General features: G+C 37.6%; 1 protein-coding gene across 6 annotated transcripts in view; it reads left to right on the forward strand.

Annotated features, from left to right (window-relative positions):
• afdna (afadin, adherens junction formation factor a) overlaps nucleotides 1-15,034 on the forward strand; it is a 224,583-nt gene that overhangs the window by 138,297 nt on the left and 71,252 nt on the right. For 3 of the 6 annotated variants that reach the window (XM_060831656.1, XM_060831652.1, XM_060831654.1), the window contains exons 13-17: nucleotides 2,901-2,962; nucleotides 3,546-3,751; nucleotides 6,280-6,300; nucleotides 6,674-6,819; nucleotides 11,681-11,775. In XM_060831656.1, coding sequence (XP_060687639.1) covers nucleotides 2,901-2,962; nucleotides 3,546-3,751; nucleotides 6,280-6,300; nucleotides 6,674-6,819; nucleotides 11,681-11,775 — 530 coding nt within the window. The remainder of the gene's footprint in view (nucleotides 1-2,900; nucleotides 2,963-3,545; nucleotides 3,752-6,279; nucleotides 6,301-6,673; nucleotides 6,820-11,680; nucleotides 11,776-15,034) is intronic. The other 3 variants (XM_060831653.1, XM_060831655.1, XM_060831657.1) reach the window with 1 other exon arrangement.

The following is a 15,034-nucleotide window of genomic DNA, read 5'->3' on the forward strand; positions in this document are numbered from 1 at the left end:
TGGACTCAACTTTGAGGCTGCGTAGCTGATGTTTGTAATGTTTATTTGACACCTATAATGAAGATTATTTATAACTATGACATCATCCAAGACAATTGTTTGACCTGAAAAAAAATTCAATTCATAGCTTATCTAAAGGTGCAAAGAATTTTCTCGTCTTGCCTACCTAAAGACTGGAGAATTGTTTTAGCCCATCATTTGTTTTATGAACTCCTGAGTAATATAGGTGTTCTTTAGTAATTTAAAGTAGAGTCTATAAGTAGCCTGCTTCCTACACTGTTGTGGTTCTGTTCGCCAAGCTGGGAATTTGTGTTGCAGACATTTCGTCCCCTGTCTAGGTGACATTCTCAGTGCTTGGGAGCCTCCTGTGAAGTGCTTCTGTAATCTTTCCTCCGGCATTTGTAGTGGTTTGAATCTGCCGCTTCCGCTTGTCAGTTCCAGCTGTCCGTTGCAGTGGCTGGTATATTGGGTCCAGGTCAATGTGCTTATTGATTGAATTCCCTAGGAATTCCTCTAGGAATTCCCTGGCTGTTCTCTGTTTGGCTTGTCCTGTAATAGTAGTGTTGTCCCAGTCGAATTCATGTTGCTTGCCTTGAAGACGTTGCCTGCCTTGAAGAAGTTTTCCTCCTCTCTCTACAAGAATCTCAGGGAGTCCCTCTCCCACTGACTCTATGCTACTTTCTCCCCACCCCCACCCTCCTCTCACTTATCTCTCCACCCTTCAGGCACTCTGCCTGTATTCCTGGTGAAGGGCTTTAGCCCGAAACGTTGATTTTACTGCTTCTTGGATGCTGCCTGAACTGCTGTGCTTTTCCTGCACCACTAATCCTCAAACTGGTCCGTGCCCACCAAAATGGACATCCACGCTAACCCCATTTCCCTGCACTTGGGCCATATCCTTCTAAACCTTTCCTATCCGTGTTTTGTCCAGATGCCTTTTTAAGTGTTTTTAGTGTACTCTCCTCAATCATTTCCATTGGCAGCTCTTTACCACATGCGTACCGCTCTCTGTGTAAAAGAAATTGCCCTCAGATTCCCTTTTATTCTTTCCCCTCTAACCTGATGCTGTCTAGTCCTTGATTCCCCACCTGTGGGGAAAAAGATGGTGTGCATTCATCCTATCCACGCCTCTTATGATCTTATGCATTTCTATAAGATTCTCCCCTCAATCTCCTGTGCTCTAAAGAAAACAGTCCTGTCTTGTCCAGCCTCTCCATATAACTCAGCCCATTGAGTGCTGGCAACATTCTTGTAAATTTCTTCTGCACTCTTATTTTTCCAGGTTAATAACTTCCTATAGCAAGGTGACCAAAACTGAAAACAATAGTCCCACGTACGGCCTCACCAACATCCTGTACAACTGTAGCATAACTTCCCAATTTCTATACCCAGTGCCCTGATTGAAGGCCAGTGTACCAATAGCTGCATTCATCGCCCAGTCTACCTGCGATTCCACTTTGAGAGAACTATGCACCTGAACTCCAAGGTCTGTCTGTTCCACTACCCTCCTTAAGGCCCTACCATTCACTGTGTGACTTTGATTTTCCAAAATGCAGGAACTCATACTTATCTATATTAAATCCCATTTGCCATTTCTCGGCCCACTTCCCAGCTGATCAATTTCTGATAACCTTCCTCACTGTCCATGATACCTCCTATCTCGGTATCATCTGCAAACTTACTAATCATGCATTGTACATTCTCATTCAAATCATTGATATTGATAACAAACAGTAATGGGCCCAGCATCAACTCCTGAGGCACTCCACTAGTCATAGGCCTCCAGTCTAACAAGCATCCTTCCACTATTAACCTCTGCTTCCTTAGATCTAAACTCATGTTTTCAAAACTGATGGATCACAACAATGTATTGTCTGATATCCCTACAAATTGCTTTCAGACATCTTTTATTGTTCTTACTGTTAAGAGCATGACTTAAATGTAAAGTGTCTTAAATTTTGAATTTAAATTTTAAAAATCTATTAAACATTTTTTCATTAATGTTTTTATCATATATGGTCATCATTTGTTTTGGATCACATGAGAGCATAGACTCCATATACTGTTTCAATTGGATATCATTCTATCATCCTTAGACCAACATTAAGAGTTACCAATTTGTACCACTCATTATCTGCATTGAAAAAGCATTGTAACTTGCCAACATTTTTCATTGTTCTTTTCTAACTTCTTATTCAGTTTGTTTTTAAGTCTGTCCTATGCCTTAATTACTTTCTGCCTTTTGTTCTAACAACCACTTTCCTTATTCACTGGGTTTCATCTCTTGCTATTTTTTGAAAAGTTTGCTCATCTATAAACTCTAAATACCTTTTGTAACTGGTCTCTGCATTCATGTTCTATTCTGTCCACTGCGTTCCCAACTTGCCCCTTTGTTTTTTTGAATATTGATTAATGGGCCACTTATTTTCCAGAAGCAGTGAAGGGTCTACCCCAAAGCGTTAACGTGTCTTTTTTTTGATCCAGGTGCTGATTTTCAGGTTCACTCTTTTTAATTAAAGAAAAGTGATAATAGGTGTAACGTTTTACTTTGAGATTCCTGTATAAATGGATGTTTGTGTTATATTTTTAACAATAGTTGGCTCAGAGGGTGTGCACTGTAGGTTTGAAAAAGCAATACAATCAAAGCATAGTAAATCCAGTTTTTAATACTCTAGTGCCATGAGAAACTTCCCAGTAGGTGTAGAAGCTGAAAACCTTAGCAGTGATATTTATTGAAATTAAATTTTATTTGTTATATAATCTTTGATTTATTCATAATTTGGGCTTAAAAATACTCCATAATTCTGCAGTTGCATGACCACTGGAGGTCAGTATCTGTTAAGTGTGATCAAACATGTAGACATTATTTGGTTTGATGAAAATCTACTATTACTTTGCAGACCACAAGATGTACAAGGTCATGAGTTGACTCTGCCAGCAACAATAGAATTTCGAGAGAGCTGTAAGTAACTACAATATATGTATAAAATATCTATTGTGTCCACTTGAATTAAGCAATTTTATTTTGTCAACCTTGATCCACTGGTAGCATACTTCTCTTGAGACATGGATTCAAGTTCCACTTCTCAAGTTTGAGCATAATATACACTGGTACAATTGTATAGAGGAAGTGATATGCTGTTGGAGGTCTTTCACATTAAACTTGGTATTCCCTACCAAGAGAACATATAAGATCCCACTTCAGATTAGGTGGCTGAGGAGTCCTTTTGTGATATGTATCTCTCTCCCCCCCCCCACCCCCACCCCCAAACATCATTACTGATTATGCAGTCTTTCTTGCTGTTAGTGGGATCTTGCTGTGTGAAAATGAACAGTCATGTTGCAAAGCTGACTGCAAAGGTATCTTGGTTATTGGCTTTGAAGCACCTCCAAGAGATCCTGGGGATTTAATGGTTAACTAATGTAAATTTGTTCCTTTTTAAGCACTTGGGTAACTACTTTGAATGAATTGAATATAATGCAACATTTTATTTAGAATGATACTGTGTTAGTTAAGGTAAGAACTAATTATTTTTATTTTACAGCTGAAGACTCCTTCCTGTCTGCAGTTGTTAACTACACCAATAGTTCTACTGTCCATTTCAAGCTGTCTCCGACATATGTACTCTACATGACTTGTCGATATGTCCTGTCTAGCCAGTACCGACCTGATATGAGTCCTTCTGAGCGTACTCATAAAGTTATTGCAATAGTTAACAAGATGGTTAGCATGATGGAAGGAGTTATTCAGGTGAGTTTTGATGGTCACTGCTTGAATCGTTTTCAGATGTATGTTTTATGGATATGTCAAACTTCGCAGTTATTAGGATCGTTGACTTGCTGTTGGCAACAAACGTGAACTGATTAATATTATCTTGACAGTAAAGGCAGCAAAAAAATCAGTTGAGTCAAGCTTATATCTTTGAGATGGAGGAAAATAGGTCCAGCTGATCTATTACTTGAGGTCTCTCAGAAGGCACAGTGAAATGAAATATGCCTTTTTAAATATTTTGTTAAGTAGTGTCCTAGTTTTAGGTCAGGTAAGTTGAACACTATAAATAGTAATTCTTGTTTCTGTAGGTGGTTTTAGGAAAAGCAAACTTTTTGTGTTTTTGCTTGTTTTTTTTCTGCCATTATTACTGAATTTAAAACTCAGCTAATGTGTTGTTCCTATGTTTTTGCATTAGTTGTACCACTTTGTAAATAGCAGTTTTGTTTTAAATGGAAATTTCAAATTAAATCTTGAAGTCCTAAATTTATGTAATTTTGATGATGAATATAAAATTAGCATTTTCTATATATAAAGCAAAATTATTCAATTTTGATTGGTTTAAAAACCTGCCATATACACACACCCATCTCTTTGTTCATTATCATGCTGTGACTATTCAGCAAAGCCACCCGATTTCAATTAATTATAAAATGGTTGTAACATATTTAGCTTTCCATATCTGTACCAGTTCTCTGCAAGACCAATTAATGTGATCCCACTGTTCCACCTTTTGCCAAATCCCTGCAATTTTTGCCCTCAGATAATTATACAATTTTCTTTTGAAAACAGTGATTGAATCTACTTCCATTATATATTTGGATTCCATTTTCTATCCTAATCACTGCTTTTTTAAAAATTTGGTTTTCCCTTGTGTCATTTGTTGTTTACCTCAAATTTGGGTTCTTTCAGCCAATGGGAACATTTTTACCCTTTCCTATCAATTCAACTTTAGGTAATAGATTTTTTATGTTTTGTGTAACATGCTTCTCAGGTAAATAAATTCCTGCCATTGTCCTGATAAACGTGGGACAACTGTAAACGATGATTGATAAATAACTGGCAAATTCAAGTTCAACATATTTAAATGCTAGTGAGTATGTTTTAATAGGTAGAATAAGGGAGTTCACTTTACTTGGAAGTGCATGTCTAGATGGGATGAAAGACTTTGGAATATAAATGTATCAAATATCAGAATATCTGCTACTGATCACAAAGCCAAGATGAAGCAAATAAAAAACATCTTTATTTCTAGAACAAAGAATGAAAAGGCAGGAATTTACATTAAACCTTAATTATACCATGCTTCAAGTAATGTTTGATTTTGGGTTTTCGCATAATCCGAAAGAGAGAGGCTCCAGGGAGGTTGAAGAGAAGCCTTCGAAGGATGAGATAATAAATCTGTCAGTAAACAATATCAGGAAAGGAATGACAAACTCTGGATTTCTTTTCCTTTGGTTGACCTAGTAAAGGTCTTCAAAAGATCAAAGGTTTTGATAAAATGCATGCAGGCCATCAGTACAGTAGTCCAATAGGGAATGCAGAAAGAGCTCATTCACCCAAAGACTTGGTTCCTGGGAACAGTTGAAGCGAATAATATAGATTTACTTGATGTTGGACTAGACAGGGAAGGGAAAAGGGAATAAGATGGCAAATTTAGATGAGGAATGTTGATTGGAAACTCAAATGGACTATAACGCAGGCGTGCACTACTTCAACTGACTGACCTGTTTTTGTGCTATACATCTGATGTTATCCTCTGTAGGTATGCTTTTTCACTCTTTCTAAAGTAAATGTGTTCATTTTTTTTGTTGCAAAATTTGGGTGTTTTGCCAGAACTTTTTTCCACTGTGACCCCATTTTGAAGCATAAAAATTGCTGTGACCCTAGAGAAAGACAGAAGGGAAGTATTGGGGGTAGTGTACCCTTGTGTCACTGTTCATATTCTCTCATTTCTTGTTGAGCCACACAAGATTTCTAAATCTCACCTAAATAATTTCTATTTTCCAGATGAGACTTAGATTATAACAAGCAAATGGCCTATACTGAAAGAAATTTGATTGCTTTCTACAAGTCTTTTAAAATATTAATGTTAATTCTGCCTGCACTTTTCTGTTGGATTTAATTCACTGAGAAGCTAGGCCCTGATGCAAAACAAACGGCTGAACATCAAAATGAATAAATGTATTTTTATGTCTATCAAATAGCAAAAATCTCTTTTTCCTTTAAATACAACAATTCAAATATTTTCTTTCTTGCCCTTCTGTCCCACCAAGTGCCTTGGGTGGGGAAGCTACCTCACTACAAGTGGCATCTGAAGATACAAATTAAGAAAGTTTGTTTCTAGATCCTTGCAGTTCAGATGGCTTGTGTTTTGAGTTGCTGTCTCTGTAGTTTCATAATTAAGTTTAATTTTATGCAGTGTTTTGCATTGTATTAATCATTATTTGTGTACATCGTGACTGTTATTTTTTCTCTATTTTGCCTGATTCCTCTTCCCTTTTCTGCAGGATATAGCACAGTATGAACAGGTAGGACATGTTGCTGGGATCTGTTCCCAGCAGTCAGCTTAGCTCAGTTTCTCATGCTTCTCCATATCAGAAACAACAAATCCAGCAGCTGGACTGAACGGTACATAACACTCATTTAGCAATTGGAACATGCAGCACTAAAACTTGACTGCACAACTGTGTTGGCATTTCATTTTATCTGCTTGATGCACTTTTCTGTGGTGATGTACAGATTCAGCCCAAGTTCTCTTGCTTGATGTCTGTGGCCCTGTTCTTTTTGTCAGCCTTGTTTAACATTGCCTAGCCTGGCTCATGCGGTCAGGGGTTGCATTTAAGACTGATCATGTAAAATGAAAGAAGTCCTTGAGAATTACATTATTTTTCTTCATTACAGAAGCAGAAGAATATTGCAGGTGCACTTGCCTTCTGGATGGCAAATGCATCAGAACTTCTCAACTTCATCAAACAGGACAGAGACCTGAGTAGAATCACGCTGGATGCACAGGATGTCTTAGCTCATTTGGTGCAAATGGCTTTCAAGTATGAAAATTAAAACACTAGATGTTTTATCCATGTCTTGTCAACACACTCGGCCTCTCACTAAAGGCAAATGCTGAATTTGTCTATCTTGTGACTTTCTCCACTGCGCCATCACTCCAGTCCTTCCCAGAAAGTTAACCAAATAGCCATACTTTTCTGTTCTGTTTTCTAACTTCTCCAGTACAGTCCATGCAATCCTTGAATGTAGTGTTTATATTGGAAACAGCAAATAATTTGACTTTTAATAGATTTTAAGTTTGAAAGTCTTCAATAGAAGTTCATTTTTCTCATGAGTTGTGAGCAGTACAGTTGGTTCTGATGTAGCACAATAGCTCCATTCTCCTGTAATCTCAATAAGAAAATCGGGCAATAGCCACGTCATTTAAACTAGTGAGGTCTGAATCGCATTATAGCCAATGCAGTCAAGGAAAGTTTGCATACTACAAATAACAGTATGAATTCTTAGATGACGTTAAAGCCAATTTGCATTGAAGAAACATGTGTTATAATAGAACCAACTGTATTGTGGTATGTGTCCAAATAGTGCATCAGGATTACTAATTGATTTTGTATATTATTCTCCTTGTCAGAAAATAAGGAAGATGTTATCAAAATGCATGTAGATACTGCGTACTAGTGGTAACTGTGTTTTAGAAGTACAACCAAACAATTTTGAAAGTAGTCATGAAATAATCTATGCAAGTATTTGGTCAACTGTCTTTTTTTTGAAGTAGATCTGATCCTTCCACTACTGAGAAATTTCCTTGCACATTTACCCTAATCTGACATTGCTCTGTTTTGACTTAGGCCGTGCAACTAAATGGCAATATGGTGTTTCATGTTATGCTCATTTTAGCCAAAGGAAAACAAATCTTGGTGCTTGCTCATTGGTCACGATTGATGCTGTCAGATTTCATGGCTTATCATCTTTGCAATTGCAAATGAAGTATCCCTGGTGATGGAATTTTAATGAATTATTTTGAGTGCTTCATTTGATAAAGTGAATTTTAGGAATTATCTTGTAACTTTTAATTTTTTTGCATTTTAAAACTAAAATACTTTAAGATGTACTGAATATTTTAAAAAGGCACGTAGTTTAAAGGCTACTGAGTTTTAATTACTGATGAAGATGTGAACTCCTTTGGGGAATGCAGCTAGAGCCTGGGCAATAGCCAAAGGGAGGGAGGAGAGAGGCTAGCATTTAAATTAAAAACCTAGAAAATTCTTAGATGCTTTGAATGACTGACTGTTCTGATTAAAATTTGCCAACATGAAGCCCTTAAAATATTTTCTTAATTTCTAGAATTTATCCTGCCATGTTGTACAGCAGGATATTTAGAAGTCTCAAGGAATAGTTACAGATTTGGTTGTAATCAAATACATAGAAAAGTGCTTTCTTCAATTTTTGTTACAAGATGTTTAAAAAAAATTAACACTAATCCAGCTCATTTATCACACAGGTACCATATCTTGTATCATAAATTAAACCTTGTACAAAGTGCTTCTGTTTGAGAAATTATAAATTGGGAGCATCAAAAAACCTTAAATAATCTTTAGAAATTGGTCACTTGTAAAAGAGTAATTTTCACAGTTTGTAACCTTCCCAAAGTATTTGCTTTCATTTTAGAACACTTAATAAGACACTATTACAATTATACACATTACTATGAGGATTACAGTTCTTATAATCAGCTTTGAACATTAACTAGGCTCTCTGTACAACTGCATTTATAAAATTCATCTCAAAAGAAAGGGCCAGTAGGAATATAGATTTATAAAGCGCAAAGAAGCCTTTCAGAGTCAATAATTAGGATTTTTTTTCAAAACCTCAGGATTATGGATGTAATTAATAGATTCATCCACCTAATCACTTGAATGTATACTGACCTAGAAGAAAGGTTGAGAAAAACAAAGTTCTTTACTTTGGGAAAGGGGAAGACTTTACTGTGGTCTGATGGAATGTTTCAAGGATGTTGTTATTTGAAGATATTTACAGTTTTAATCAAAAGTATTGTTTCATCAACTGACACAATTCAATTAGAAAGGAAAACATTACACAACTGGGCAGTGAAGAAACGGAATAATTCCATTTTTTTTCCACCCAAAAGGAAATTATTTCTTTATCAGTGAAAGTGTTTGAATCAAAACACCATAAAAATTTGCAGCAAGACAGTAAAGTCATTTATCTCCATGGTAGTGCCAATTTGTCTAAGACCTGTACAGCCTAATACCACTTTCCAGTAGGTTAGGCTCTTTGAGTACATGTCCATGTGGTTTCTAAATGTGATAATTTCTGCCTTGCCCACCTGAAAGAGAGAGTTCCAGACCCTAATGTTATTTGGATGAATTCATTTCTTAACATCCCTCTACCAATTATGTTAATTTATGCCCTTTACTGTTGATCTCTCTGCTAAGAGCAATAGGTCTAATCCATCCACTCTGGTCCCAGACAATGTTATTGCCAATTTAAAGCTCTTTTCAACCTTGTTTGTTGAATATTTCAAATAAAACAATACCACCCCATCTAAACATTCCTCATAAGTAAAGTTTTTCTGTCATGGCAACATCTATATATATCTGTCGTCCTTTCTGCAGTATGATAGCTGTTATATTCTACTTGTAGCATAACTGGTGTTTATACAGTTCAAACATATCCTACTACTTCAAAGTTTGGGAGAAGATTTGTAGCTCGGGTGCTCGTTGTTGTGGTTCTGTTTGCCGAGCTGGGAATTTGTGTTGCAAACGTTTCGTCCCCTGTCTAGGCCCTCAGTGCTTGGGAGCCTCCTGTGAAGTGCTTCTGTGATGTTTCCTCCGGCATTTATAGTGGTTTGTCTCTGCCGCTTCCAGTTGTCAGTTCCAGTTGTCCGCTGCAGTGGCCGGTATATTGGGTCCAGGTCGATGCATTTGTTAGAATCTGTGGAAGAGTGCCATGCCTCTAGGAATTCCCTGGCTGTTCTCTGTTTGGCTTGCCTTATAATAGTAGTGTTGTCCCAGTCGAATTCATTTTGCTTGTCATCTGCGTGCCGTGTCGTTTCGTGGCTAGTTGGTGTTCATGGATGCGGATCGTTAGCTGTCTTCCTGTTTGTCCTATGTAGTGTTTTGTGCAGTCCTTGCATGGGATTTTGTACAGTACATTGGTTTTGCTCATGCTGGCTATCAGGTCCTTCATTCTGGTGAGTTGTTGTCTGAGAGTGGCTGTTGGTTTGTGTGCTGTTATGAGTCCTAGTGGTTGCAGTAGTCTGGCTGTCGGTTCGGAAATGCTCCTGATGTATGGTAGTGTTGCTAGTCCTTTGGGTTGTGGCATGTCCTCGTTCCATTGTCTCTCCCTTACGCATCTGTTGATGAAATTGCACGGGTATCCGTTTTTGGCGAATACCTTGTATAGGTGTTCTTGTTCCTCTTTTTGCAGTTCTGGTGTGCTGCAGTGTGTTGTGGCCCTTTTGAATAGTGTCTTGATGCTGCAACTTTGTGTGTTGGGGTGGTTGCTTTCGTAGTTCAGGACTTGGTCTGTGTGAGGCTTTCCTGTATATCTTTGTGCTGAATTCTCCGTTCGATGTTCTCTGTACCATCACATCTAGGAATGGGAGGTGGTTGTCCTTTTCTTCCTCTGTAGTGAATTGGATTCCTGAGAGTGTGGCGTTGATGATCCGGTGTGTGTTCTCTATTTCTGTGTTTTTAATGATTACAAAGGTGTCATCCACCATATCTGACCCAGAGTTTGGGTTGAATTTGTGGTAAGACTGTTTGTTCTAACCTTTTGCATTACTGCTTCTGCTATGAGCCCAGAGATGGGTGAGCCCATGGGTGTTCCGTTGATTTGTTCGTATATCTGGTGGTTGAATGTGAAGTGTGTTTTGAGGCACAGGTCCAGTAGTTTGTCAATAGATAGATAAAACCCTAGCCAGAGAAACAATAGCCAACCTGCTGGACGTACAGAACAGACAACAGGATGTTGAACCTATCAACAAAGACGGCATACTTAAACTACTATTATAGAGCAAGTCAAACTGAGAACAGCCAGGGAATTCCTAGAGGCATGGCACTCTTCCACAGATTCTATCAACAAACACATCGACCTGGACCTAATATACCGGCCACTGCAGCGGACAACTGGAACTGACAACTAGAAGCGGCAGAGACAAACCACTATAAATGCCCGAGGAAACATCACAGGAGGCTCCCAAGCACTGAGGATGTCACCTAGACAGGGGACGAAATGTTTGCAACACAAATTCCCAGTTCGGTGAACAGAACCACAACATATACCCTACTACTTTTCTTTGTCTCACCTATTAAAAGCAAGAATCCCGTATGCCTTCACAACTACATCTACTTGTCTGACAACCTCTGGAACTTTGAAACATATGCTCCAGGGTCATTGTGGTGTTGTGCACTTTTGTGTCCTCCTATTTATCATGCATCCCTTTCCCTCTTTTTCGAATTCTCCAAAATCATTCACTTCTTTCCTGTCCAACTTTATAGCTTTGGAGGTCTGCAACTTTCTTCCTTATAATTGGCCTCAAGACCTGTTTTTGTGCTAAATGTAGATTCAAATTTAAGTCTAAATCACCGACATACCATTGAAAAGCAAGGGACCTGGTCTTTGGGAATGAAATGAACAGTTTGTTTAGAACAGAGTGGAGGCAATCTGTACTGAGGTGATTCTTCTGTCATACTGGCTTACTCTTGTTAGTCTGCAAAAATACAATTAATTTTGAGGATGACCAAAATATCCTTTTATTTTTTGAATGTCTTCAAACTTTCTGTGAATATGAGACATTACTTTGATTTCATACTTCTCATGTTAAGCCGCCTTTAGTTGAAGTTATAAAATATAAAATTATTGAATTCTGTGTTACAGATACTTGGTACACTGTCTTCAATCAGATCTGAACAATTATATACCAGCATTTCTTGAAGACCCAGAGGAAGCAAGTCCACAAAGACCCAAAATAGGTCTGCAAGCTGAATTTAACATGTATTGAAAATGTTGTTTTAAATGTGATAATGTCTCAATCATTTAGTTTTTCTTTAGAACCAAGCATACTTTGTTTTGCATATTAATAAAATTGTAAAAGCTACTTCTCGTCTCTAGTGAGCCACTTGCATTCTAGATTTACTTTTCATCGAACTGTATGGTTATGAATTTACTCCAGTGTTAGTTCTTTGTGTTATACTTTCATAATAGTGTCTGCTTCCCTTCTCCCAAAAATAAGACTCTTTGTGATTTTTGAGAAGATTTATAGCTCAAGTTGAGGTTCAGGTTGTAAGTTTGCTCACTGAGCTAGGAGATTTGTTCTCACATGTTTCATCACCATGCTAGATAACATAATCAATGAGCCTCTGTTGAAGAGCTGATCTTCTGTCCCACTTTCAATTTGTATCTTTGTCTGTTAAGGTGGATGATATCATTTCCGGATGTTTTTCTCCGAGGTTGGTAAATGGGGTCCAAATCAGTGTTTATTGACAGAGTTCTGGAATCATCTCAAAATATGTGTGCCTCCATTAAGCCTGTCCTAGGATGAATGTGTTGCCCAGTCGAAGTTGTGTCCTTCAGATGTACAGGTGAAGACATGACCAGCAATCTTTTGGTGGCTAGTTGGTGCTTGTGTATCCTGGTGGCTAGTTCTCTGCCTGCCTGTCTGTCTGTAGTGTTTATTGCGGTCCTTGCAGGGTATTCCGTATATGACATTTGATTTGTTGGTACTGGGTACTTTAGGTTCATCAGTAGCTGTTTGTGTGTTGGTTAGGTTTATGGACTACCATGATGCCAAGAGGTCAGAGTAGTCTCTTAGTCATATTCGAGATGTTTTTGAGTATGTATAAATTTTGAATTTGGTCCGTTAAAAACGGGAACTCAATCCAGGACAAGAGATTGGGATTTTTGAGGAATCTTAGTGGAAGAGAAGACGAAGTATTCTATTTTTGACCAATTTGGAATTACTATAGGATGGAGTTAATAGAGTCTGGTCTCGAGTTGGTGAAACAAATTTGGGAACATTGCACCACCCTGACGTTATTTATCACAATTAAAAGTTGTTACTGATTTCTGATTGGCGAGTTGATCTGATTTCTGTTTCGGCAACTAGCCAATATAGATGGTGGGGTCTGTGGCAAGCGTGCAGAATTTTTTAGTTGAGACTTCTGATTATCTGGATAAAGTTCAAGATCATTCATGACCAACAGTAAGGCAAGATTGAAGGTGTGGTTCAGCACTCCAGAGCTGGTGTAATTTCCCTACCAAATGTTCGGTTCAGGTGTCTCTGTCTCCACCTGATCCAAATCTTGCTGTGAGACTATGTTGACCAGAGGTTGGAGGACAGCAAATTATCACTAAATAAGCTGCTTTAATTGAAATAATGGGAAACAAAAAAAGTCTCATTTATTTTGTAGCTTACGAGACATCCCTGCCTTTTCAGACAAATAGCTTCAAGTCAGAGCTAATTTTGAATAATAAAGTAAAACGCTGCAGATACTGGATAACTGAAGTAAAAAATAGAAAATACTTGGCAAATTGGGCAGTATTTGGGAAGGGGAAGAAAACGGGCTTGATGACTATTCATGAAAATGAAGAGACCATTAAATAGACCTTGCATAATTTCTGAGAGGATAATTTGACCTGAAATGTTAACTGTTTCTCTCCTTGTACATACTGTCTGACCAAATGAATTTTCCAACATTTTCAGCTTTTGTTTCTGATTTTGAGTAAGTAGCTTCTAAGTACTGCCAATATTTTTGACTGTCTCTGTCTAGATGTTTTATGAACCATTTACATCAAAGTTTCTTTTTGGAAAATTATTTCTGTTTCTATAAATGGACTTGGCATACACTGGCATTTTCAAATATTTATCTGAATACCTTTAGGTATTCTGTTTGGCAAGAGTTTCCAATCTTTGCCTCCCTCAACTGAAAAACTAATCTTGTGTAGTAATTAAATGGTGGTTTCTTCACTTTTTTTTAGAAAAAATATTTAATAAGAATTGTTCCTTCACAAGACTCCAGATATTTTTCTGCAGGACTAAAATATCCAGCTAATGGGAAGCCAGCTAATTTTACTTATTGGTGTCTTCAGTTTTTCTGTTTTAGGAAATTTCTCTTAGCTGTGAAGTATGCATTCCTGTAAAGTTGTGAAATTGAACTTTTCTTAGAACAGTACTACTTCTCATTGCCATATTATGAGTAATTTGTAAGTTTGCTTTGTGTCAAAATAGCACCATCTTCTGCAGTCTTATCTCCCTTGTTTCATTTTAATTTTGAAATGGTTTAAACAGAAGGGGATTGCAGTAAAAATGTCATTGGAACTTAGACTGCTTTTCAAGTGAACCAGTATAGGCCTGATGGGCTAAACTATCCTGTAGGATTTAGTTTTGTGGTGTTGCTGATTATAACTCAGGAATATGGCTTTATAGGTAAGGAAGAATGCATGATTTGCTCCAACAGAAAAATAAATAAATAAATAATTCCATTTATCTGCACCAGAATTGTAGGACCATTCCACCACCTGCTGGTCACACTTTGAAATTCTCTTTTGAGGTCAGACATTTCTGAAATTAATTGTCTGATACCAATGGATACAGACTAGGAATGGGAGATTTCACCCTTTAGTAGTATCTAATCTTTCACTCTCAGGTAGAAAGTATGTCCACTCTTCGATTGGCAGTGAAGGGCCATGTGAACTCTTCTAAAACAAAGAAATTGGTGCATTTATCATGAGCATCCTTGGTAAACACAACAGGAATCAGAAAGAACCAGCAAAGAACCCAGACAAAATGTTGTCTCTGTTGCATTCTGTGATCAGAACACCAAATTTATGTTAAGGTCTGGCTGGCGTCCTAAACTTTTTTTTAAAAAGTAGACAAAGCGTCTTACTAAGATGAAAATACAACCAGGAAATTTTGCACCAAAAATCTTGACCCACAAATGCAACGGACCATGAATGGACAGACACCATTCACCAAGCCATAGATATTAGACCGCGACAAACACAGAAAATGAAAAAACTAGACCCGCAAAAAACACTAGACAAACATACACAAAATAACACCACTGACAACACAGAGCATGGATAAAAAATTTATCTGACCCGCCCTTAACAGACACTGAAAAAGCCATCTTAGTAAGAGGATTAAGTTACAACTTCCAGGAAGTGAACAAGAAAGATTTCCAAGCACCATTAGAAACAAATCCGAAAAACAACTAGCTCTCTGAAGAAACT

The sequence above is a fragment of the Hemiscyllium ocellatum genome, chromosome 10, assembly GCF_020745735.1.
Source record: "Hemiscyllium ocellatum isolate sHemOce1 chromosome 10, sHemOce1.pat.X.cur, whole genome shotgun sequence".
Taxonomy (NCBI): Eukaryota; Metazoa; Chordata; class Chondrichthyes; order Orectolobiformes; family Hemiscylliidae; genus Hemiscyllium; species Hemiscyllium ocellatum.